Below are 27,425 nucleotides of genomic sequence, written 5' to 3'. Positions count from 1 at the left end.
ATGAGGAACACCTGCAGGAATGACTCCTGGAGCAGGCACTCAGGCGTTCTCTGAGCTGAGAACAAGATCGCGAATAACACGAGGCATGCGACAGCCGCACCAGTAAGTTCTTCATGCAGTGTCATCACGCCTTTGGGCAAAGTTGGCGGGAGCAGTCATAATTCTCGGAGTCATGGTGCTCCACAAGGCATCACATACAAAGAGTTTGAGGGTCTGTGGCCGACATCTGCCTTGCACAGGACCAACATGGTTTGAAACCAGAGGACATGGGAAAGAGGAAGGCACACTGTTCTGTCAACAAAAAAGTCTAAACGGGCCAAAAGAACGGCCTGGGGAACAGCTTACTGGATCCACATTGGATGAATGAAAAATAAAAAACTGACCTCAGCGAATCAGGGAAGGGCTTATATGGACTCCGTCAACATCACATCCTGGGGTCAACATTGCTATGGAGTCACACTGCATACGCGCAGAGGTACTGCTGTAGAAGAGTTCCGGAGCCAGTCAGGCGCCTGGTGAGAATTCAAAGCGAAGGAATCTGGGGCTAGAAGTCTCTATCAGATTGTGCACACTTGGGCAACAGTTTTATGACAAAATTGCAATTGAGTGAGAAAGACGGGCACTCGTTATGTTATGTTATGTTATTAAAAATTTATAAAGCGCACATACGCCCGAAGGCTTCTTGGCGCTGAAAAGAAATAAAAAACATAACAAGGGGAGTCTGCAGGAATCTTTATTTCGAATAAGCCTGTGTGAAGAGGTGAGTCTTAAATGCCTTTCTAAAGGCAAGGAGGTTCTTACTCTGTCTGAGGGCTAGTGGCAGAGAATTCCATAGGGTGGCTGCTAAGAAATGGAAGCTGCTGCCACCTTGTCGTTTTTTCTTAAAGCGAGGTACTTCAAGTAGGTCTTTATGGGCTGATCTCAGGTTACGTGAGGGAACATATCTTCCAATCAGCTGCCTGATGAATAGAGGTCCCTTGCCTTGTAAAGCCTTAAAGATGATGCACCCGGCTTTGAATTCGGCTCTTTGAGCCACGGGTAGCCAGTGCAGGGTCTCTAGGCCTGATTTGATCGATTCCCATTTGGGTACATTGCAGATCAGCCTGGCGGCCTGATTCTGCAAGTACTGCAGTCTTCTAAGTTGTCCTACAGGTAGGCCAAGGTATAGGCTGTTTGAGAAGTCGATGTGGGAGAGGACTAGGGCCATGACCACCTGAATTAAGGCGGAAGAAGTGAGGAAATGGACGATTTTCCTAATTTTCCTCAATTGGAAAAATCCAGAGGAAACCACGGTTCCAATTTGGGATTTTAGCGAGAGGTCCTCATTGATGATTATCCCCAGGCTTTTTACAGTTAGGGATTTCTTAGGGGGAAGGCCCATATCAGCAGGCCAGAAGTTAGGGCTCCAACTGATTTCGCTCTTGCCGGGCAGGATCAACTCAGTTTTCCCTGGGTTTAATTTCACTCGAAGGTGAAGGGCACTGGAAGGTGAAGCTCATATGAGGCCACAGATGTACTGAATTGAAATTGCTTTTATAAAGCGGCTAATACCCCCGATGAGGCAAGGAAGCACTTTACAGCGAGTAGCATGCTACCCTTGAGCCCAAATTTAGTTGGCATTAGCCTTGTGCTACCAAACCATCCCATGCATTCCCTCCACTTTCTTTAATGTACACTAATGACCATGGGGTGGTCTTTGGAGGGGGTTTTGTGAGAAGCAAATGGATAATGAAATTAATAGATATCGGCAGGTTGCAGGGATATGGTCTCAAAGAAAGCGAGATCAAGGCAGACATACAATTTCGTGAAGTCTAGAGACATGTAGAAGGGAGGGAGAGGGACATTCAGCAAGGGAGGTAAACACTGAAAGTTTTACATTGAGGTCAGTTTTTTCTATGGAGAGTTTTAGGACTATAACATGTGGAGATTCTTTTGTGATGTGTGTGCATGTCTGTGTGTGCCTATCACTCCAGAAGAGCAGATTACAAGCAGGGGGTATACAAACCCCAATGTAAGGATGCAGAACATGAGGGCTAACATGGAGGGAGGTCTGGTAGCCCGGGTTTCCAGATGAAAGGCACTGAGCGTCAGAATGATCGGGGTCTCCAGAAGTTGGGCGCACAAATTGGAGAGGGTGGGTCATTGGGGAATGCAGTGCACCCACTGAGGATGGCTGAAGAGACACCTGGAGCGCAAGTACGCAGTCTGAGGCCTGGCAGATGTGTGTGTTCTGGCAAGAATCCTCGGTGGACAAGGGGGTACCTGATACTTTAGCAGTGCCACGTTATAGTAAGGTGCTCCAGGGGCCTGCTCCGTCTGTCGCTGGAGATTGCTTGTCAGAGCCGGCATGTTCAGCCAGAAATCCTTCGTTCGGAGGTCACTTTGGGACAGATCACTACAAAACAAGAGAGATATGCAGGGGAAGTTAAAGTAGAGGTGACATCCCACCCTAGTGCCACAGTGTAAGCAGTGAGTGCAGCGCCATGGGTCACTGCAGTTCCTCACGGCCACAGAGGATCCAAGCTAAGGAGATCACCATTTTACAAATCAACCACAAGCAGTGGAGCAGATACAAATATTTATGAAGCTCCTTTTCTCTGCATTTCATCCGTCCCTTCTTTTCACCTAATTCCCCACTTGCAGGAATATGCACTTCTACTTACTGCACCCCAAAAAATAAGCATTCAACCTTTTGCAGCCATGAAGATCCAGATATAACAGTTTTACTTGTGCAGCTAAAAATCACCCACGATTCTGCTACCACATTTATGGATAATTGTGCGAATATAAGTGACAATTAGGAATACAAGCTAGTGACTCTCCTTCCTGGCTGCACTTCACACCTTACCCTTTCCGGTGAACCCTACCTCTTCTCACCACCTAAGTCTGACACCCACATTCCAATGTGGCAGGCCACCATCTTTACCAATGGCGAACCAGAAGGCATGGACATGCTCGAAGTGTCCTATGCACCTGTGCATGACAAGCGACTGCACATTTAGAACTTTCTGGTCACCATACTCTTTGCCAACAACACCTAAGCAACTGTTCGTCACTCCTACCTGTAAAGAAGCTCTGAGTTTGGGAGGAACTGCTCGATGCGAGTAGTATTGACGAGCCGGAAGCTGAGCACAGGCGGAGGAGGTGTTGAGCTGAAAACTCGCACGATGCCGGCTGGAAATGACATGGTCACTTCCCCAGTGATCTTCACCAAGCATCTGATGGGGAAAAATAAGGACAATGCAAAAGAAGGGATAAAACACAACAAATTAAAAACGGGGGGATGACAAGATCGAGGGCGAGTGGAGACATGATTCCCAGAAAACAGCCACACTCTAGGTCCTCTCTGCGCTGTACAGCTATTGTACTGCACAGGCTAAAGGACAGTACTGAGGCTGCATCCATCCGCGGGCCATAAAACGACAACAGGATAGGGCGGATCCTGGACAGCCTTGTAGCCAAATGATTACAAAGCCTACAGCCAGGTTTTACACTTTAACTGAATCTTGTGAGCACGGACTAAGAAAGCGAAGTGAGCATGATCTGGGACGACAACATTTTTTGCCTTTTTCAATACATGTTTCAAATGGCAGATTTGTGTATCATTCACAATCACCCTAACCTCTACGGGGGGTGGCGATTCATAACTTCTGACTTCAGGGCAAGAAATGTGATAGATAACATTTAAAGTTGGAATTGCCACAACCCAGGGGAACGCATATCCACTCCTTCTCAGACAATGGCTCTTGGGGTATCATCAAATGTACCAGACTTCGAACTGAAGCCTGATTGATGATCACGTAACACAACTTTCAAAGCATGTGTGTGGTAGAAAAAGGGCAAGTGAGGGAAAACAATGACACCTTGGGAGGAAAGAGTAAGTAAATGAGAATAGGCACAGGAGAAGACTTTTTTTAAATTACGAAACGAGAAAAAAGAATCAACACATGCCAACAAGAAAGAGAGGAACAAAAACAAAACTTGAAACAAAAAAAGTATAAGAATGAACAACAAAAAGTAAAATGAACGAAAGATATTGAATAGGACTAGTGAAACCGCAAATAACAACCATTTGCAATGCAATAGGTCTCGCATTAGGAACGTTTGAGCGATTGGTATTGTAAATGACACATTTTTTATTTGTGTTTGTTTTGAAAATAGCGAAATTAATAGCTTTGTCATTTACAATGCCAATAGTTATAACTTTCGCAAATGTGACACCTAAAGCATTTGTATTGCAATATGTGTTGTATTTACGTGACCATTGTCACAGTTGCAGCCTGATTGACAATGCAGTGTCCGAAACAAATGACCAATCATAATCGGGTTTCTTTAACCAATTGACCATATACTGCTGGATGTACATTGTCATGCTTGGTTGTATCAGTATAGGGTCTATAATGGCAGGATCCCAAGAGGCTGCTGCACTGGGAGGGAGTGTGTGTTTTGTGTGTGCTCATGAATGAGTGCATCTACGCGTGGAAGCGCGCATGCGCATCTATGTGTAATTGCATCTGCGCCTCGTGTGATGTCAGATAAAATTTACTTTTACCTCCAGACAAAGCATGCGGAAGCCAACTATGGCATCCCTGGTGCCACCCCTGAGGCAAAGTTAGTATTTACTAAGAGCAGGCACTTCTATTATGATGGGGGTACTCCTGGCATAATGGTCACAATTCTTGGCAGACTGCAGGTTTTTATAACTTGTTTTGGAGCACCCATGGTTTAATTGTGAGAACGCTAGGCAGACTATGAATGCTTATGGGAAGAATGAGCCAAACCCTGGTAGAACAGTATTAATTTGAAAAACATCTTTACACGTCCTGCTGGATGAGGGCACCCCAGGGATAAAGGTGGTCATGCTGGAACGATGCTCCTACTTGGAATAATGGAACCCATCACTGGCAATATCTAGTCCATGGAATACAGGTAGTCTTTCTTCACTTATGTATCTTCTGCATCTGTGGAATTATGGGGCCCACTGCTGGCATAATGTGCTACAGGGCACAACAAAAGCTTATTGCATAGCATTCCTATAATAAAATGAGCATGCCTGGCATGGTGGCAGTGGCACAATGGTACCCAATTAATGACATATTATGGCCATTCTTGATATAACTGTCATCATCACAGGCATATGGGAGGTGGAAAACACTAGCGTACGATTGATTACCCTGGTATGTGCGGATTATACATGAGCATGTAAAGCAAACTCTTTGGAAGGGGAACAATCGAAAAATAAAAGTAACTAAAACCGAGAGCAAGGAAAGATGCAATTTACATTTTGAAATGCGCAAAATTGAATAGATTTATTGAACTGCTCGCAATGCTTAGGACTTAATAACCACATTATTTTTTAATGCAACCAGCCGACATGTGTCTAGACTTTGTTTTATATTGTTTTGTTGTAAGACAAACTGCCTTTCTGCTGTGGCTGCTTCTTAACAATTTCTTAAAAAGAAGCATAGGTCGACTTCGCTAAAATAGGCAGAACCGTTAAGAAAAGAAAATCAAATCCGTTAAAACAGTCTAAACACAGAAATATCTTTACATACTGGAACAGTGCGCTGCGCACAGGATATACTTCAATATTTAAACACTTTAAACAGCATTTTATGTACCTTTGTTTAGTCTGTAAAAAAAGTAATTTGTTTTAAGGAAGAACATGTACAACTAGGGATTTAGTTTCCACACACGTTAGTTGAATGTACTGCACACACGGTGTGACAAAATTAAAAATCAACGCAAAGATTGGAGCGGAAATGCCCCAAACCACCGTAGTCGCTGATGTATTGCTCCTTCCCTCTGGAAAACGAGTCAAACAAGCATTGGCGGCCGCCCCAAAAAAAAATTGGCCGCAAAATGAAAATAAAACAAACAAGTACTGTATTATAAATATGCACGGTGGCGAATGTGAGAGGCTAAGACAGTGCAAGGCACAGTGTGAGAGTTCACTGCAGAGCTTGGCATACTACGAGCATGTGGAGAGCGGCGTGCTGGTTTGGAAAGCAATTTGTGAGAAGTAGAGCAGAGAAAGTGAGTGGGCAAGTCCGCGTTAGAGGGTAAGGTAGTGAGCGTGCAGTACACCTTGCGATTGTGTACGACAGTGAGAAGCAAGAGAGTTTTCACGCAAACACGGTGTTTCTGGCAATACTGGAGTGCATGGTAAATAGAGAGCGTGGGCACAAGGGAGTAGAGGAACGGAGTCTATGCACAGCAGCCCGGTGAGTGGGGCTGCTGGCAATGTGATAGTGAAAGCGTTAAGCGCTGCCCGCCTCACTGTTGTTAGGGACTGTATGTTGTTGGGTCCGGGAGTTGTCAGCGTGCACTTGTACAGCGGCGTGTGTAATAGTGAAAGAGTGAGGTGCTGTCCGCCTCGCCATTTTCATGGACCGTGTGCATGCTGGCAGTAGCGAGAAGGGAGATAGAAGATGGGCACAGCGCGTAACTGGACGTGGTGAATGCGCGTGTCCCGATCCCCTCGGCACTCCCACACAGCCCTAGGACCACGAGACATGACTGCAACAAAAACAAGCTGCGAGCGTGCACATCCTGAAAACGGAAGTTCGGGAGCGTCACGCCTGTCGTGGGGCGGGACTTCCGTTTTCCGCGAAACCCGCGGCCACGGAGTTGATGCCCCGCGGTGGCTGCAGAAGTCAGGACGGAGTGGCGGCGATGCGGTGAGTAAGGCTTAGTTGTAAGGGGGCGGTGTGTGTGTGTGGGGGGGGGAGAGTAGAGAGCGGCGGCGTGTGTATGCGTGCGTGTCTGTGTGCGTGCAGAGAGGTGGGGGCTGGCTGTGTCTGTGCGCCGTTAATGCATGCGAGAGCAGGGGCTGTGTGTTTGTCTGCGCAAGCGCGGGTCAGAAGCGCGCTCCCCGCGGTCAAAACTGAGACTGCAAAAGCGCGCGTCTGACTCGTGTCCACATTCCCCAAAACGGTTGACAATAGTTGTCTACGCAGACTGCAATCAATGCTTTGCATTGAATGCAGCTCTGCTCGACCAGAAAATGATTAAAGACCACATAAAAAGACTGAACAAAACTGCAATTGAGTAAAAATGGAAAAAGGTTGTTAGGGTAACAGAAGGAATGGCAAATGGATGCAAAAACAAAAACCGAACCGAGGAGCAAACCAAAAAAGGACAGAAATATCAAAGGAAAAGGAAGATACAACTTTAAAAAGTGGAAATCAAATCAACAAAGTCAAGGCAGAATATTTAAATCAAATATCAGAATATTCATATTGTCAGAAGACAATAAAAAAAGCACAACACACAGACTAATCACAAAGAGAGGCAACCACCATAAATAAGGCCATACAATAAAGGAAAGGCCCAATAAAATAGGAGAGCAGAGCAAAGGTAGAAGAAACGGGTAACTCGAAGTGATCTAAGGCACAATAAAATAATGTGGAAAGAACTAAACAAAATCCAATGCAGGATAGAAAAAAAGCATGACATTAGGAGAAGGAAAAGAATTAAAAAAAATATTAAGAAAGGGAAACAGGGAAGTTCGAAAATAAATTAACAGCAAAAACAAAAATTACACTGGAAACAGGAATTCGAAGGAACCAGCACCATGCAGACATAAAAAAGTAGTGGCTCACTCCTACCTTTCCAAGTCTTCTCCTTTGAAATAGGAATGGACGTACTCCGTGAAGGCAGCTGCCACTGGCAAAGTATCATGGGAACCGAGGACCACGGGGCTGGGCCCCCGGGAATGACCTGGCGGAGAACAACAGATAAGGTTTAAGGAATGGAGAAATAGCCCATCATGCGCACTGCAAGAACTGACACCTAGTGGTTAAGTTTAGAATGGCACGAAGGCACAGTTGAGACAGGTACACTTTTCATTCTGTGCCAGCTGATGGCGCTGTAGAAGATGTCAAAAGGACCAAAGGTCAGCAAGGATACTTCTGCCTCTCACAATATGATGAAATCAATAAAAAGAGCACGTCTGAAACCCTTCTCTCAGACCAAAGGAATTCAACGTTTTACACAGCCTCAATTACCAGCTTTTATAGCAATTTAGAGTCACTGGGGATCCTGGGCAGATCAATTAAGAGAGCAAGTAATCCAATGCGCACACTCTCATACACACACACACACACACGCTCAACCATTATCTTGAGAAACTGTATGACATTATGCCATTTATAAAGCACTTTAATCGCCTGGCAGGGTCGGAAAATGACACATTCAATGAATTACAGAAGGAAAAAATGCTGTAGAGACGCCTATACCTACCGAGACCCAGCTGGGGTGAAATGAAGAAGCCTCGATCACTGAGACAGCCGGAGGCCACCGACAGAGGACTAGGGGCTAGCGACGGCGAGGGAGTCAGAGAGCGAGACTGTAAAGAGAAGAAGAGGTCATATAGATAGGTATGCAGCGCTGAAAACATCAAGCATGTCTTCACTCCCTCCCAAATCACTTTTCAATCCAGCTCAATAGCCACCTAAACATTCAATATGGATTGTATGAAAATTCACTCTGTGAGGATCATTACTTTTCCATAACCCTTTCCGCAAGCAGACCTTCATATGAAGTTATCAATCCAAGTCTGATCGGTTTTCCAAACTGTTCTCCTTGTTATAAATTCAATCACTGGACAGGAGGCATCCCACACACTGTAGAGAAAGGCCACAAACATATAGGGGAGATAACTCTGAAATCATCTCTGCTTCTGGGCTTTCCAGAAAGGTTAAAAGGTCAGTCAACAGAACAGTTCCAGGAACAAGAGCAGACTGTCTCAAACTAAGGGCTCCAGACCTTCTCTTTGGTGAGGTCTCACAGGACCATTTTTTCTCTGCAAATCCCTCCACCAACAGACATAATACTTTTCAACTATCAAGGCAGAGATGCTAAACTCCAACAAACTTGGAGAAATTAAGTCCGCCACTTGGTGGACACTATCCATATATTTACAGACGACATGCAAAGATGATAGAAGTTAAGGAAAATCTTTGAGCAAGTGAATCAAAAACTGAGAGTGAGGGATTTGAAATACCAATTACTATTTCTGGGAACATTACAAGTGGGATGTGCCCTCCGAGGACCCCTCCAATTTGTTTCAAAGCGCCTTGAGACCCTACCGGGTGAGTAGCGCGGTATACAAATGTCCATGATTGATTGATTGATTGAACCCCCAGTCCTTGATCAGGTTTTCCGGATGAAGGGCAGAATTTCACTTTGAAATATGTGTGGCCTGGTGCGTGTGCAGCATTTTTAAAGATGCCCCATGGCCATAACTTTGCATAGCAGTTGCAATAATAATAAAGTGATCGATGTGGAAAACAGAGGACTGAGCTGATCTACTTGAGTGAAGGTCGGCTTGCCGAAAGGCTCACAGAGAAGTAGGGAGGTCCAAACTGTGAACCTCGGTTTGTTATGGGGGTCCACGGTACCTTAATTGTATTGTATTGTATTGTATTTATTATTTGTAATGCGCAACTGTCACCCTACGGGTATCCTGGCGCCCAACAGGAAGTAGTCAGATGGTAATCAGATGGTATACAATACACTAGCTGTCATGACATATAAACCAGCCGCCAAAGCTATTAAATAGAGTCAGGGGGGTTATACTTTGGCGAACAGCCAGGTTTTCAGGCTCTTTCTGAAACCCAGTAGGGTGTCAATTTGTCTGATGTTCTGGGGAAGCTCATTCCACAGCCTGGAGGCAGAGGTACAGAACGCTCTGCCTCCCATCCTTGATCTCCTGATCCTGGTAATTGCTGCCAAACTCTGGCTAGCAGAGCGCAGGGACCTGGACGGACTATACCGTATCAAATTCAAATCGCTGTGTATTGTTTACAAGTCACTCAATAATCAAGCTCCCCACTTTCTCAAACAGAATCTTCTCCATCATGTCCCAACCCGATCTCTTCGTTCCTCTATTCAGAACTTCTTGGCTGTGCCTTGCACTAGAGCAGTCACCTGGGGCGACAGGCGTTTCCTGGTTGCCGCCCCTAGACTCTGGAACACCCTTCCTGCACATATCCGAGCAAGTCCCTCCCTGTTCACATTCCGCAAACAGCTAAAGACGTGGTTATTTGACCAATAGCCTTGTATATCTTCTTTACCCAGTTGCTGATCCATCCCTTAACTAGCGCCGAGACGCCCACGGGTATTCGCCGCGCTCTACAAATGTCAATAAATAAATAAAATAAATAAATACCAGGAGATCCTTTCCTGTAGAGGGATAGGTCCTGTGTTGTGCAGGGCTCTGTACACGATACATAGGGACTTGAAGGCAACTCTACTCCCGATTGGCAGCCAGTGTAGATCTCTTAGCGCCGACGTAGTGGAAGAACTGCGAGGTCTTTTAAGTGCCAGCTTGGCCGCTATAGACTGGACCCTCTGGAGCCCATGTAGGATATATAAGGGGGCCCCTAAATATAGCGAGTTACAATAGTCCAGTCTGGCCAGAATCACACTCCTAACTACTAGTGGTCTAGATTCGTCAGGCAGGAGGGGCAGAATCTGTCTGAGTGCCTTCAACAATCCATAACAGACACTGATGGTTTTATTGGTCTGAGAGGTCATTTGAAGATCCGCATCAAACAGTACCCCTAGATTGCGCACGGTCTTAACTGGGATGCAAGGTTCTGCTCCCGGCGCGAGCCTGATCTCATGGGAGGGTTGTTGACTCAGCTTGGCTGACGAACAGTAGACAACCTCTGTCTTCCCCTCATTAAATTGAAGGGAGTTTATTGTCAACCACCTGGACACCTTGTTCATGCAGTTCTGGAAGGTCTCCATAGTCACCGCCTGTCTTCCTTCTAAAGAAAACACCAATTGTGTGTCATCGGCGTAGTTTATCAGATCTATACCGAAGGATTTGATCATGGGGATCAGGGGCTGCAGATAAAGATTAAAAAGAATAGGGCTGATCGAGGAGCCCTGAGGTACTCCATGACTGACCAGGGACTTGGGCGATGAAAAGGGTGCTAGGGTTACCATCTGTTGTCTCCCTGTCATGTAGGATTGTATCCACCTCAGGGCTTTGCCCTTCACGCCCACTTTTTCCAACCTGTTTAGCAGAACTGCATGGCTGACCGTATCGAATGCCTGGGGCTACGAAGCTGCTTGCTCACTTGAAATAATGGTTTTACAGCTTGAAACGTCTTTTGATTCACCTGCTGTGCATAATTCTGCCATCCAGGAGATGGGCACGGAAGTGCAGTATTAAGAAACGTTTCCCAACTCTTGGTAGGTAGAGACATAGGTGAAACATGGCAAGCCCAAAAAGCCCCAATAAGTGTCCATCATTTTAGATTCTTTTATTCTTTTCTGTGCTTCCTCCACTTCCCTCCTTCATTGGAGAGGTGGGAGGGTCACAAGCGAATCTAGAAGAGTTTCAAGCTTCAAAACCAATATTACAGGTAAGTAACTTGTTTCTTTTTCGGCGTAAACTCTATTCTAGATTCACATGCTGTGCATAGATTACACAGCAGTGTTTCCCACCCCTCCAGTATCTACACACCATTTATACCACCCATTCTTTAGAACACATCATGTAAAAGGTTATAACACAGCCTCAATAACAACAGTAGGCTGTGTCCTTTGTCTCCTGGGCAAGGAGAACCCATATGATGTCAAAAAGGGAGGTACAGAGCGGCTACTGATGGGAAAATTCACCCATTCCCTTGAGCTTTAGCTCACATATTTTTTCTGTCACACTTGGTTGCACATTTAGGTCTCCACTTCTATTCAACCAACTTATTGTTTTTCTGTGTTGAGGTTCTATTTTCACAGTGAGTTTCACTTTTCACTCTTGTTTTGACTCCTAGATATAATTATTGTTATGGTACTTTATGTTGGGGTACATACCTAGTTTGGGTTGTTAAACTTGCCCTTGGACCCTCTCTCTAATTGGGTTTCTGATATCTCTGGAACCAACCATCAACTGCATTTCCCCAGGTTTGGGTGGCACCCCTTGCCCAATTGCACTGTGAGTGTGTCTTTGTGTGTTGGTATTTTTACAGTAAGGCTCTGTGAATTAGGTGGGAGAGCCAGGCCTGGTCTGGCCACTGGGGAGCTACTATGATCAAAGCCAAGTTGGATGCCATGAACTTCTCCAAGCCTAGGAGAATCAATGGTACAGGAGTAAAGGTGGTAAGGGCATAAGCAAATATCCCTTAAAAGCTTATCAACCGCGCATTCCCCAGAGACCAGGGATGGCAGTATCTGGAGTCGAAGCACTGGCATTTTGCATTTTCTGTTGTTGCCAGCCTGTTCCTGCAATGCCTGGGCTACCACAGGAATGTGTTTTTCATTTCTGGGATTGTGGAAGACTTTTCCAACTCACGAAGTATTCGAGCTGGAGGAATAGGCTCACCGCTTTCCCAATGTTTGTTTAGCCTTCACATTTTCAGACTACATCGAACACTCCCCAAGAATATCCATGAAAACCTAGAGCCAGCGTCAAACGATATTCTAATGTCCCCTCAACAGCTTCAGTGTCTGAGTCTCTCAATGAAATTTCGATGACTTCTTCAATACCTCTTTTCAGCGCCCCTCGAACCAAACCGGAAACAAATAATCTGAAAGGTTATTACATATCAGGGCACTGTGGGCTTACAGTTGACGTGGTCTCCATACTCTGCCTATGTTGACACCCACGAAGAGTGGAGAGAAGTTTTGCAACCCAGTACTACCAGACCCAATCGCTAGAACAAGAATTATGCACAATATGTGAATCGAGAAGAGATTCCCACTGCCACATTACTCATATGGGATTTGGACGTTACTGCTCCTGAGAAAAGTGTTCGACAGTGAAACTTGGTTGAATCCCCTTCTCTCAATCTCTAAGGGCAGGCGCACAGTCCAATATGTGGTGCTACATGGGAACTCCATATCAAACAAGCCTTGCTCCAACCCTCCCCCTGCACCTACAGAAATTAAAAGCCCACATAGCTGTGCAAGCATAAGCACTGGAACCCACCAGGCCCCCGTTTCGGCGTCCAGATGATACCCTCTTGGCCCTCGGCCGCTGCAGGGGTGGAGCCACAGTCAGGCCATCGCAGGTGGGAGGATCACTCGTCACCAGAGACAAATCTGTAACACAGCAAGAGAAGATCTGAGAACAGGTTGCTTTCTAGACTTGAGTCTAGACTCGGTGCAGACCACTACTGCAGACTCCATTCAAGGACTCCCACAACATGCAACTCCTCAAGACACACTTAAAGCATTGGAACATACTTTTCTCAGAAGGAAAAACCATGATCTTTATATTTTTGAAATGTTCAACCTATTTTGAAGTTGGAAAACAAACTCTGGCCTGGGTCAGTCCCTGGTCGCCAGTTTGTTTTTCAGAGTGACAGGGCGCACAGTTATGAGAATGGACGCAATCCTTTGTCAATTTAAGCAGTATAGTGCTTCACACGAGCGAAATAAATTAGGAACCGTGTTAAAAGCAGTTGCAGACTTCGAGTAGCTGCTAACAAGTGAACAAAATGTGTTTTAAATGGGATCACTTTACTTTAATAGCGGTCATAGGAATTTCCAGGAAAATGGGCCAGATTTTCCCACTGCCAGAATTACAGATACAGAGGGTACCACTTACTTTGGGGGAGGAGAACTTCTGGCCCATGAGGAGTTTGATGAAATAAAGGAATTTGCGGTCTGACGCCCCCTGTGAATTTCTAATTTTTCCCTGGACTTTTACACAGAGGTTTTGGCTGCTAATTGCGATGGAGACAGTAACTCCTGTTATCAGCCCCATCAGGATTTATAATAGAAGCTTCTTTCACAGTGGCACCCCAGCCCATTCAGAAAACCAAAGGTGCAATGGATTATGGAAGTCTGAGAACAGTTTCTATTAATGGTGATAAGACTGAAGGAAAGAGAAACAGGCGTTCCGGGGTTGCTCTACCCATCACTGGGACACACTCCAACAGTGTGGGACAATGGAGATTCAGTGAATGCATTATTTTCTTTTAAGTCTATAGAGAAAGCTAAGCAGTTAGTATTTTAAATAAACTTCTGAAAACAAGTGAAACATCATAAGAAACGACATACAAATCAGCAGGAAAGCTCTGTATGCCCATATACCCCATCATACCTCTGTGTAGACAAACAACACACGATTCAATCTATCCATTGAGCCCAAACGTGCAAGACCATGATCATCTTTGCCAGCTTTTTCTACTCTCTATACACACCTACAGTGATCGAGGGCTCCGGAGCAGTCGGTCTGCATGTGGGAGAGTTCCGTTCGGAGTCCTTGGAGCTGGAAAGTCGATGGGTGCATGGAGAAGGGCTGGATGACTCCGCAGGAAGAGACGTGGGAGAAGAGGAGGAGACTGAGTTGGACGAGACGCTGGCATCGCCATCCGAAGGCTGTCGTCGTGTAGGGCTGGGTGGTCTTGCCCTCCAGTAGTTCAAACCTTCCAAGGAGGACGTGGAGACAGAAGGAGCGCCCAAAGTTCGAAAGAAGGGGTCTGTCAATGACCTGCCAGTGAGTCCTGCGGAGCGGGTACATCGGGGGCCATTCGTGCCAGTCCACATGCCAGTCTCTTCCTCCGTGTTGGACTCGAATGTTGAGCAGCTGAAGTTGTTGAATAAGGAATCCCGCTGGGAACTGTTGGTGGGACTAGGAGGAGAGGACCCAGGGCGCAGGCGCCATGATCGTCGATCCGCTCTCTTGGTGGGGTGGCCGCAGAGGGCAGGGGTGGAGCCTTTCTTGTCCTCCAGGAAGACCGGAGAGTCCTTTGTGTTCCGTTGTGTGGCTGGGCTCTGAGGGGTGATAGGCCGAGGAGTCCACGGCCGGGAATCAGGAGATGGACCAGGTGCCGCGTGAGATGGAGAGTCCAGGCCAGAATCTTCTACATTTTCAGGCGATGAGGAAAAGAGTGAAGGGCTTGAAGTCAGGACGTAGACACCAGAAGCTGGGCATAAGACAAATAAAATTAATTAAATGTATCACAGACAACTTCAATATGCACCAGTTTATAATGTTGTTCTGCATAAACAAGATTATTCTGAACTTTAAACCTTTCATACAGATTAAATAGCAAAAATTGGAGGCTCTTCAAATTAAAGACTTTTCAAACTTTCCAACTTTTTCATTTTCAACATATGGACTTCCTTCCTCTATTGTCAAAAACAAAAAGTTGAGCACAGCTCGGATAGCTCCTTCCTAAGGCATGTCCTATTACATGTTGAGTAATTTTTGGAAGCATGGCAGCTTTTGGCAAAAGCGGCTTGTAGGGGGAAGAAGCAGCAACTAATGTTCTTAGATTTGCCTTTCTGCCACTGACAAGCAACTTACTTCAAGCACCTGGGGAGTCCCCAAACCCTGTCAAGGTGGCCTTGAAGCTCCACAAAAGACAACCAATTAGCAGCTCCTCCCTTTCACTTGCACTTTTTTCACAATTTAATTTATTTAATAAAAAAAGAAAGGAAAGCAATGCTGAAACACTGGTGTTAACGCAAAATATCCATTTCTAATTGTACATGGTGACGTTCTGCGTGACAACCCCCTACTTAGTTTTCTCTTTGTACTTTTTCCGTGAAGACTTTTACAAAGAAAGTTTCAAGCCGTCTAGGAATTTTGCTGTGTCCAGGGTTCGAGCAGTGCACATCTGCTCTGATAATGTGACTAACAATTGGGGGTGGGCGGAATGTTTCATTCCTCTGGTGGAAGTTGTAGAAGAGTAGGGTCTGCAATCCTATGATCACCCAGATTTTTTGCTTTTGTTTCACTGGTTTACGCCTTTCTCTGGCTGTGGGCCTGCCAATCAGACCCACAGCCTGGCTGTTCTCTTTCTAAATTACAACATGTACCCTAGGTGCATCTACCAATTGGTACTGGGCCACCTTATCAGACCCTGTAACTCAGGGCATAGGTGTACCCAGGGCTGCCAGGGGCTGCAGCATGTATTATGCCACCCCTGGCTGGCCTCCTAAATTTGACACAACTGGCTGCATGACAGCTGGGGCAAAGTCGTGTAATCACCCTTCGCTGTAGGTGTAGTATACCTATACCTAACCCTAAAAATGGACACACAGATTCCTATCAGTCACTCCTATGGCAGGCCTTGACAATCCTGAAGGCAGAGTGCTTGGAATCGTGTGAGATGGTGCTCTGGCATGAGCTGAGCCTGTCTGCAGCTTGCGGAACCAAGTCCTAATAGCTGTTCCATGATATCGCATACCATATACTCTTAAGTGCATTATAATCCTCGCGGTTAAATGCTAACTTTGGTATTGCTTTATCAAAACATGTCGAGTAAGGTGTCATACGAATTGGAATACTAACCCCTCGCCAATTCTGGCGACGGGGTTAGCATTCCACCCTTCTAGAGGGACACGACATGTATGTAACTGTGAACCCCGGTTAAAGTTAACTCAAGCCTCAGCATCACAAAATGGATGCTGCCACCACAGACACGAGTCTGACCCCCTGCAGCTGGGAGTCCTTCCAGCGAGGGGAGCCTGGACAAAGGGTTTCCTGTCAGGGGCGGTGCTAGCACCGTCCCAGACATGGTTTTGTGTATCCTGGGTAGGCAGGGCTTTACAGGAAGGTGACTGCTGAGTGGCACCCCGGTGCTCACTACGCATAGGCCGGTCTGAACCAGTTCCAGGGGCACACCAGCCCCTGGCCTGGGGAAGCCCGGCATGGCAGAGGGGTGTAACCACCCCCCTCCTAGTCCCACCCATAGGCAGGACCTAGTCACCGGGTCAGCCCCCTTTTTTAGTATAAAGATAGGAGCGGGCCCCCTGTTCAAATTAGATCATCTTTGGAATCAAGACACGACTTTCTTCGAAAGGACTTCAAGATTTCTTCTTCAAGATTCTCCCTTGTGGCTAAGGAGTAGTCACCCTGCATCAAGCGGGCACCATCCTAAAGAACACTGCGGTCTGCTGCAAGTCCTTCATCACGAATCCGACGACCCAGCTCGACGAGACCCGGCTTCCCTGGCACCTCTGACCTCTACTCACCTCTACAGCAAAGCTGAGAACTGTGAGTGCGACGAGACCTCGAGGGACCGACGATCGCCAAGACTGCACGACATCTTTACTGCAAGCCCACCGTGTCCTCCACTGGTGAGTGCTTTGGGGTCCGAGAAGCCCCGACCCTGCGCAGCTCCAGCACCCAAGGTCAGCCTCCCTGCATCTCCACGATCTGCGTGGGGCCCTTCTGCTGTTTGCTGTGCACCGCGTTGTTTGGCTACTAGCCGGCTGGCTTGTGGCCTTCTGAACGACGCCCGACGACATCACTGCTGCTGGTCTGGTTGCTCCAGACTGGCCCTTGCTTCCTTCTTGAAGAGATTTAGAAAAGGGGGTGGTGATGAACAGAGTGTCTGAGTTAAACAGACCACTCTTACCCAGTCCAAAGATCAGGGCTTGATCCATCACCGTTATTTATCTCACTGCCCCATCCCAGCTCAGAACCTGGCTATATGCAAATCAGTCTGTCCCTGGCCCAGTGCATCATGGGAACAGGGCAGACTAAACTACCAAGCCAATTCTTCACCAGAAAGGAGATAAGCTACCGGGGACCGGTTTCTGGCATTTCAGCCTTCTTCGGCCCGGCTTGCTTGAATCCTGATGGAGCAGTGAGAAAGGGACTCATGTCTGAGTATACCCTGCCACACCTATAGTGGCCAAAAACGATTTAGAAAAGGGGGTGGGACAGGAACAGACTAATTTGCATACAGCCAGGTTCTGAAACTGGGATGGTGCAGTGAGCTAAAAAACGGTGTTGGATCTAGCCCTGATCTCTTGACTGGGTAAGAGCTTTCTGCTTAATTCAGAGACTCTGTCCCTCACCACCCCTTGTTGTAAATATCCTTCTTGAAGAGAGGCACCCCGGACCCTCCTGGTCCACTCCAGACGCCATTTTAGGTCCACCGCGTGGGCTTGAATTTGCCAAGGCTTTGTTGCCCAATCCTGGGTCCAGCGACGCCGACAGCTTCTATCTTCGTGGGACAGCTCGATCCTCCTTCCTGGTCGCCGACAACGCCTCCTGGTCCGTGTGATCTCTGAGCACAGCGTCACCCACACGCCTTGTCGAGGTGGCTACCATCCGGTGCCCTCCTGGTGCCCACTGACTACTGGCTAGTAGTCTCGAACTTGGTCCCCTCTGCTTTCAGGTGTCATCTTCCATCGATCCAGGCTTGGATCCACCGAACTTTCTTCACTGGTCGCCTGCCAGCAACTTCTTTCTTCCAGGCTCCTGGTCCGTCAACGAGGATTCCCGACGTCTTTTGAGTCCTATGCAGCTGCAGCCCCTGGGCTAGGTAACTTCGGCATTTCGGTGCCCCAGCATAGCCTCACTATCCAAGGGTCAGAATCTACTTTCGTTTTCCTCCTACCAGGTCGGGTTCGCCCGAGAACACCAACTTTGCAATTCCTAGCTACCATAGACTTTGTCCCGCATCTCGCGTGAGAGTGCACACACTGCACCCGAGTCCCCTGGGTCTCCTAGAAGTAATCTAACGATTCTATAGTCAAGTCCTAGCGATTCCAAAAGCTATTAGTACTGTACTTACCTGCTAGTAATTTCGCATTCCACTTTTCAAGTATATGGTTTTCCGTGCCCCTCGGGCATTTGTATATACTGTGCTAACTTAAGTATTTTGTAAGAGTTTTGGTTTGTGCTTAGTACCCTGTCCTCAAAGAGTACAGGGCTGTTGTGATCTTTAATAAATAACTGTTTATTTTCATAACACTTGTGTGGTGTCCTTTCACTTGGTGTTCAAGGGGTATATGTGGTATAACAGCTGGCTTAACACGCCCTCTCGAGTCTTTAGCCTTAGACTGCTCGTATCCACGCTACTAGGATAGCTGGTCTATAAGGTTGACTTACAACCAATCATCAATAAGGGTTGCTGGACTGATACATAGTGTTCACTAGAATAGTGAGCACTGCATATCAGGCCACCTTCTCACATTGGTGAGCAGCGGTTGGGATTTGAGCTTGCTGTTGTTTTACCACACGTATCCTAAGAATATCTTGTTGAAAGATCACATAAGTACTGTTAGGTACATATAACTAAAGCTTAGAATACTCTGAGTTCTACTGAACCAGCTGTTGCAGCTCTTCAAGGCTTAGCACACCTTGGCTGCAACTCTTAGCAAGGGGTCAGTAGGTAACACATAGTGTAGGTAGGTGCATCACTTACACCACACTAGAAACAGTATGTCGGACAAAGGAGGAAACTCTGAGTCTCCCCTTGTGTCAGTTGACCCTCCACAGGTCATCCCTTCAAGATATACTGCGCTTAGCTTCCATGAGTTACGACAAGTATGTACCTCTAGGAAGATTAAGCAAGGGGCTAACCCCACCACCTCCTTTCTGATTGGTCTCCTAGAGACTTATGATGCCAGAAAGGCTGAGAAACTTCTTAGCCCTTCTAATCCAGATGGAGGCATGCCTCCCCTTGAGGGAACCAGAGTGACCCTGACCTAATCCTCCTCTCAGCTGAGAATGAAGATGTGGAGGAGGATGAGGATGAGGATCCCTCTGGGGATGAGGCAGGCAAGGGACAGGTAGAAGTCAGTAGACTAACCAGGTCCAACTTAAGCAAACATGACAGTGGTACTGGGGGACCCCTGGGGCCACTATCAGGTCAGCTTAACATTGGGAATGGACGAGCCAGATCTCTGTCAAGAGGCTCTGGCAGATCCCTTCAAACCAATGGCTCTCACAACTCTTCTCAAAGAGGGATGACATCCCCTCAGAGGAGAGTGTATGAAGCTAAAGAAAGGGCAGCCAATCTGAGGATTGAAAGGGAAGAACTTGCCCTGGCCAAAGAAAGGCTTGCCTTTGCTAGAGAGCAACAATTGAGTGGGGCAGTCCCCACTGGTGGCAGCATTGTACCTAGCAATAGGGAAAGGAGTTTTGACACAAAACACCTTGGTAAGATAGTGCCCCCCTTTAAACAAGGGGATGACATCCACAAATGGATTACTGCTTTGGAGAGGGCCTGCACTGTGCAAGGTGTTCCCCAGGGTCAGTGGGCAGCTATCTTGTGGCTCTTCTTTGAAGGTAAAGGTAGAGACAGGCTCCTCACCACAAGGGTAGAGGATGCTAATAATTACCACGTCTTGAAGAATACACTGGTTGAAGGGTTTGGCCTAACCACTGAGCAGTACAGGGTGCTGTTCAGGGATACCCAGAAAACTCAGTCTCAAGATTGGTCTGACTTTGTAGATTGTGCCACTAAGGCTTTTGAGGGCTGGTTGCTGGGCAGTAAGGTTACTGATTATAAAGGATTGTATAATTTGATGATGAGAGAACAAATTTTAAACAATTGTCAGAACCAGTTGTTGCATCAGCATCTTGTTGACTCAGATCTGACCTCTCCCCAAGAATTGGGAAAGAAGGCAGACAGATGGGTTCGAACAAGAGTTAAACAGAACCAGGGCCAGAATCAAGGTGGTCAGAAGAAAGCAGACCAGAAGGGTAAAGATTCTAAGGGGGAACAAAATGACCAGAAGTCTTCGACAGGTCCCCAACAACCCAAAGAGGGTGGGGGTCAGGCTCCCCAAAAGAAGAAAGAAGGCCAATCTAAAAGATGGTGCCAATACTGCAAAAGTAAAACTCACTGGTTTAGTGAGTGCACCAAGAAAGGAGGAAGGCAGACTCCTGCCACTGCAGCCCCTAAGGCACCTGTGCCCCCTAGTACAGTCAGCAGTGGTAGTGCACCTCCCAAGGGTTTAGTAGGGTTAACCCTGGGTTCTGAGGGGTGTGACAACCTAGTTGGTACACTCACTCAGGCTGTCCTTGTCAGTACAGGGGATATGGATATGTCCCCTGACATAAGTCCCAATACTTTGGGCAAATACAGACAGACACCTTTCATTAATGGAAAAATGGCTCAGGCCTATAGGGACACTTGTGCCAGTGTCACAATGGTGACACCTGGCTTTGTGGACCCTGGACAGATCATGCCAGGTACAGAATTCCTGGTGACCAATGCAAGCAATGTCACTACCAATCACAGTATGGCAATTGTAGCTTTCTCCTGGGGAGGGGTAACTGGCCAAAAGAAGGTTGTAGTTAGTTCAGACCTCCCAGTGGATTGTTTGTTGGGCAATGATTTGGAGTCATCACAATGGTCAGAAGTGGAGCAGAGGACTCACCTGGAAATGTTAGGCTTGCCAGCACATGTGTTTGCTGTGACTAGGTCACAGGCCAGGAAATGCCCCACTGAACAGGTGCTGGATCCTGGAACAATGGACCAGACACCTTCCAAGAAAAAGAGCAGTATGGTTAAGGCTGTGCCTTCCCCCTTGCCCCAGGTTGTGGATCAAGTCTCAGAGGAGGCTGACCTACAGGAATTGAGGGAAACTGAGCCTAGAGAGTTTGAACTTGATCAAGTTGAATTCTTGGGTTCAGGGGGACCCTCAAGGGAAGACCTGGGGAAGGACCAGTTAGACTGCCCTTCTCTTGAACCCCTCAGACAGCAGGCTGCTGCTGAGGCTGCTGGGAACGCCACAGGTACCCACAAGGTATACTGGGAAGATGGACTCCTGTACACTGAGTCAAGAGACCCCAAGCCTGGCATGACCAGGAGGCTGGTTGTACCCTTGTCTCAGAGAGGTTTCCTACTTACCTTGGCCCATGAGATTCCCTTAGCAGGTCACTTAGGCCAGACAAAGACTTGGGACAGGCTTGTCTCACACTTTCACTGGCCTCACATGAATGAGGATACCAAGGAGTTTTGTCGCTCCTGTGTCACTTGCCAAGCCAGTGGTAAGTCAGGTGGCACAACAAAGGCCCCCCTTATACCAATGCCTGTGGTGGGGGTGCCCTTTGAAAGAGTGGGGATTGACATTGTTGGTCCAATGGAACCCCAGACAGCATCAGGGCACAAGTTTATACTGGTGGTAGTGGATCATGCCACCAGGTATCCTGAAGCTATTCCACTTAGGACCACCACAGCTCCTGTGGTGGCAAGGGCCCTAGTTGGAGTGTTCTCCAGAGTGGGCTTCCCTAAGGAGGTTGTCTCTGACAGAGGTGCAAACTTCATGTCAAGCTACTTAACTGCTATGTGGAAGGAATGTGGTGTCAATTACAAATTCACTACACCCTATCATCCACAATGCAATGGGCTTGTTGAAAGGTTCAACAGGACCCTAAAAGGGATGATTCATGGACTACCTGAAAAGCTCAGGCGTAGATGGGATGTCCTGATTCCCTGCCTTCTGTTTGCTTACAGAGAGGTCCCACAAAAGGGGGTTGGCTACAGCCCTTTTGAACTTTTGTATGGGCATCCTGTGAGAGGCCCCCTGTGTTTGGTGAAGGAAGGATGGGAGAGACCTCTCAAAAAGCCTGCAACCAACATAGTGGGCTATGTACTTGGTCTCCGCTCCAGGATGGCTGAGTATATGGAGAAGGCATCTGAAAACCTTAAGGCCAGTCAAGAACTTCAAAAAGCTTGGCATGACCAAAAGGCTGTCCTGACTGTTTACCAGCCTGGACAGAAGGTGTGGGTGTTGGAGCCAGTGGCCCCAGCAGCACTCAAAGACAAATGGTCTGGGCCCCACACAATTCTTGAGCAAAAGGGAGAGGTCACCTACCTGGTGGACCTTGGAACTCCCAGGAGTCCCCACAGGGTACTCCATGTCAACAGGCTCAAAGCATATGTCGACAGGAAGGACATGAGCTTGCTCATGGCCATAGATGAGGGACAGGAGGAAGAGAGTGACCCTCTCCCAGACCTGCTCACTCAGAATCCTGATGATGGATCAGTAGATGGTGTTGTCTTTTGTGGCAGCCTCTCTGAACATAAACAGAAAGACTGTAAACAGGTTCTTCAGTCTTTCAGACATATGTTCTCTCTGACACCCAGTCAGACCAATTGGTGCACCCATGAGGTTGACACTGGTGACAGCCTACCTGTCAAGAGTAAAATCTACAGGCAGCCTGATCATGTTAGAGACTGCATAAAAACTGAAGTGCAGAAAATGTTGGAGTTGGGAGTCATTGAACCCTCAGATAGCCCTTGGGCTAGTCCAGTAGTTCTAGTGCCAAAGCCTCACACCCAAGATGGTAAGAGAGAGATGAGGTTTTGCGTAGACTACAGGGGTCTCAATGCAGTCACTAAGACTGATGCCCACCCAATACCACGGGCAGATGAACTTATAGATAGATTGGCTTCTGCCAACTACTTAAGTACATTTGACTTAACAGCTGGGTATTGGCAAATCAGGTTAGCTGAGGATGCCAAGCCCAAGACAGCATTTTCAACCCCTGGTGGGCATTATCAATTTGTGGTAATGCCCTTTGGTCTGAAAAATGCACCTGCCACCTTCCAAAGGTTGGTGAATCAAGTCCTTACTGGGCTGGATGACTTCTGTGCAGCATATCTTGATGATATTGCTGTCTTTAGCTCCACCTGGGAAGATCACCTGGTCCACCTGAGGAAAGTGTTAGAGGCTCTGCAAGCAGCAGGCCTCACTATCAAGGCCACCAAGTGCCAGATAGGGCAGACACAGGTTGTATACCTGGGCCACCTTGTAGGTGGAGGCCAGGTTCAGCCACTGGAGAGCAAAATACAGTCAATCAGGGACTGGGCTCCTCCAACCACCCAGACTCAGGTTCGAGCTTTCTTGGGCCTGACTGGATACTACAGAAAGTTTGTCAGGAACTATGGTTCAATTGTGACACCATTAAATGAACTGACAAGTAAGAAAATGCCAAAAAAGGTTCCGTGGACAGCAGGCTGTCAAAAAGCATTCGATGACCTAAAGCAGGCCATGTGCACAGCACCTATCCTTAAGAGTCCAGACTACTCCAAACCATTCATTGTTCAAACAGATGCTTCTGAGTTGGGTGTGGGAGCTGTTCTTTCTCAACTGAATTTTGATGGTCAAGACCAGCCCATTGCTTTCATAAGCAGGAGGCTGACCCCCAGAGAGAAGAATTGGTCAGCTATTGAGAGGGAGGCCTTTGCTGTGGTTTGGGCCCTGAAGAAGCTGAGGCCATACTTGTTTGGCACTCACTTCAAGATTCAGACCGACCATAAGCCCCTCTTGTGGCTAAATCAGATGAAGGGTGAAAACCCTAAACTGCTTAGGTGGTCCATTTCCCTACAGGGGATGGACTTTACAGTGGAACATAGACCTGGTACTGATCATGGCAATGCCGATGGGCTCTCCAGATATTTCCACTTAGAACAAGAAGACTCACCTGGTCAAGGTTAGCTTATTGTCCCAAAGTTTGGGGGGGGGGTCATGTAGGAGAGTAGGGTCTGCAATCCTATGATCACCCAGATTTTTTTGCTTTTGTTTCACTGGTTTACGACTTTCTCTGGCTGTGGGCCTGCCAATCAGACCCACAGCCTGGCTGTTCTCTTTCTAAATTACAACATGTACCCTAGGTGCATCTACCAATTGGTACTGGGCCACCTTATCAGACCCTGTAACTCAGGGCATAGGTGTACCCAGGGCTGCCAGGGGCTGCAGCATGTATTATGCCACCCCTGGCTGGCCTCCTAAATTTGACACAACTGGCTGCATGACAGCTGGGGCAAAGTCGTGTAATCACCCTTCGCTGTAGGTGTAGTATACCTATACCTAACCCTAAAAATGGACACACAGATTCCTATCAGTCACTCCTATGGCAGGCCTTGACAATCCTGAAGGCAGAGTGCTTGGAATCGTGTGAGATGGTGCTCTGGCATGAGCTGAGCCTGTCTGCAGCTTGCGGAACCAAGTCCTAATAGCTGTTCCATGATATCGCATACCATATACTCTTAAGTGCATTATAATCCTCGCGGTTAAATGCTAACTTTGGTATTGCTTTATCAAAACATGTCGAGTAAGGTGTCATACGAATTGGAATACTAACCCCTCGCCAATTCTGGCGACGGGGTTAGCATTCCACCCTTCTAGAGGGACACGACATGTATGTAACTGTGAACCCCGGTTAAAGTTAACTGAAGCCTCAGCTCCACAAAATGGATCCTGCCACCACAGACACGAGTCTGACCCCCTGCAGCTGGGAGTCCTTCCAGCGAGGGGAGCCTGGACAAAGGGTTTCCTGTCAGGGGCGGTGCTAGCACCGTCCCAGACATGGTTTTGTGTATCCTGGGTAGGCAGGGCTTTACAGGAAGGTGACTGCTGAGTGGCACCCCGGTGCTCACTACGCATAGGCCGGTCTGAACCAGTTCCAGGGGCACACCAGCCCCTGGCCTGGGGAAGCCCGGCATGGCAGAGGGGTGTAACCACCCCCCTCCTAGTCCCACCCATAGGCAGGACCTAGTCACCGGGTCAGCCCCCTTTTTTAGTATAAAGATAGGAGTGGGCCCCCTGTTCAAATTAGATCATCTTTGGAATCAAGACACGACTTTCTTCGAAAGGACTTCAAGATTTCTTCTTCAAGATTCTCCCTTGTGGCTAAGGAGTAGTCACCCTGCATCAAGCGGGCACCATCCTAAAGAACACTGCGGTCTGCTGCAAGTCCTTCATCACGAATCCGACGACCCAGCTCGACGAGACCCGGCTTCCCTGGCACCTCTGACCTCTACAGCAAAGCTGAGAACTGTGAGTGCGACGAGACCTCGAGGGACCGACGATCGCCAAGACTGCACGACATCTTTACTGCAAGCCCACCGTGTCCTCCACTGGTGAGTGCTTTGGGGTCCGAGAAGCCCCGACCCTGCGCAGCTCCAGCACCCAAGGTCAGCCTCCCTGCATCTCCACGATCTGCGTGGGGCCCTTCTGCTGTTTGCTGTGCACCGCGTTGTTTGGCTACTAGCCGGCTGGCTTGTGGCCTTCTGAACGACGCCCGACGACATCACTGCTGCTGGTCTGGTTGCTCCAGACTGGCCCTTGCTTCCTTCTTGAAGAGAGGCACCCCGGACCCTCCTGGTCCACTCCAGACGCCATTTTAGGTCCACCGCGTGGGCTTGAATTTGCCAAGGCTTTGTTGCCCAATCCTGGGTCCAGCGACGCCGACAGCTTCTATCTTCGTGGGACAGCTCGATCCTCCTTCCTGGTCGCCGACAACGCCTCCTGGTCCGTGTGATCTCTGAGCACAGCGTCACCCACACGCCTTGTCGAGGTGGCTACCATCCGGTGCCCTCCTGGTGCCCACTGACTACTGGCTAGTAGTCTCGAACTTGGTCCCCTCTGCTTTCAGGTGTCATCTTCCATCGATCCAGGCTTGGATCCACCGAACTTTCTTCACTGGTCGCCTGCCAGCAACTTCTTTCTTCCAGGCTCCTGGTCCGTCAACGAGGATTCCCGACGTCTTTTGAGTCCTATGCAGCTGCAGCCCCTGGGCTAGGTAACTTCAGCATTTCGGTGCCCCAGCATAGCCTCACTATCCAAGGGTCAGAATCTACTTTCGTTTTCCTCCTACCAGGTCGGGTTCGCCCGAGAACACTAACTTTGCAATTCCTAGCTACCATAGACTTTGTCCCGCATCTCGCGTGAGAGTGCACACACTGCACCCGAGTCCCCTGGGTCTCCTAGAAGTAATCTAACGATTCTATAGTCAAGTCCTAGCGATTCCAAAAGCTATTAGTACTGTACTTACCTGCTAGTAATTTCGCATTCCACTTTTCAAGTATATGGTTTTCCGTGCCCCTCGGGCATTTGTATATACTGTGCTAACTTAAGTATTTTGTAAGATTTTTGGTTTGTGCTTAGTACCCTGTCCTCATAAAGAGTACAGGGCTGTTGTGATCTTTAATAAATAACTGTTTATTTTCATAACACTTGTGTGGTGTCCTTTCACTTGGTGTTCAAGGGGTATATGTGGTATAACAGCTGGCTTAACACGCCCTCTCGAGTCTTTAGCCTTAGACTGCTCGTATCCACGCTACTAGGATAGCTGGTCTATAAGGTTGACTTACAACCAATCATCAATAAGGGTTGCTGGACTGATACATAGTGTTCACTAGAATAGTGAGCACTGCATATCAGGCCACCTTCTCACAGAAGTGGCGGAATTTTGGTCACTCCGTGTTTCTCTTTAAGGCAGAGTTTTGGCCAAATTCCACCAATGGGCATGTGGTGAAAGTTTTCTCCTGCGAGGCTTCAGAAAATGTGAGCTGGGGAGCGAGATTTGGCGCACCCAAGAGCAATTTTCTAACGAGTGCGATCACCAGCAGAGGGCTGACTCGTGAGTAGATCTTCTGCCACTTGAGTACATTTTCTACTCGAGCAGCAGCTAAAGCCACTCAATTGGCCGCGCGCTCTTGCACAACACATGGTGTTGTTTGTGCTGATTTCTCAGCAATGCTCACGCTACTAAATTGCAGTATTCGCTACATATTTTCTGCCCGTTGGCGGAACTCTGTGGAATCTCACTGAGTTTTTATGTAACTCCACAGAACTGGCCACCCCTATCAGAATGCTGTCACCAGGCCCACAAACGACGGATTTGGTGACAACAAAGGATCTACTATTCCCACATGGTCGCCTGAAGTTAAGTGGGATTGATGCACCTGCTAAAAGTGTCT

General features: G+C 47.7%; 1 protein-coding gene across 1 annotated transcript in view; it reads right to left on the bottom strand.

The window, feature by feature from the left end:
* The window catches only part of FCHO1 (FCH and mu domain containing endocytic adaptor 1), a 275,051-nt gene that overhangs the window by 35,048 nt on the left and 212,578 nt on the right, over positions 1-27,425 (bottom strand). The window contains exons 20-25 of the mRNA XM_086946797.1: positions 14,163-14,888; positions 12,944-13,056; positions 8,245-8,350; positions 7,611-7,722; positions 3,063-3,218; positions 2,263-2,395 (exon numbers count right to left, since the gene is read on the bottom strand). Coding sequence (XP_086802923.1) covers positions 2,263-2,395; positions 3,063-3,218; positions 7,611-7,722; positions 8,245-8,350; positions 12,944-13,056; positions 14,163-14,888 — 1,346 coding nt within the window. The remainder of the gene's footprint in view (positions 1-2,262; positions 2,396-3,062; positions 3,219-7,610; positions 7,723-8,244; positions 8,351-12,943; positions 13,057-14,162; positions 14,889-27,425) is intronic.

The sequence above is a fragment of the Lissotriton vulgaris genome, chromosome 12 (genome assembly GCF_964263255.1).
Source record: "Lissotriton vulgaris chromosome 12, aLisVul1.2, whole genome shotgun sequence".
Lineage (NCBI taxonomy): Eukaryota > Metazoa > Chordata > Amphibia > Caudata > Salamandridae > Lissotriton > Lissotriton vulgaris.
This window is presented reverse-complemented; position numbering and strand designations above follow the sequence as displayed.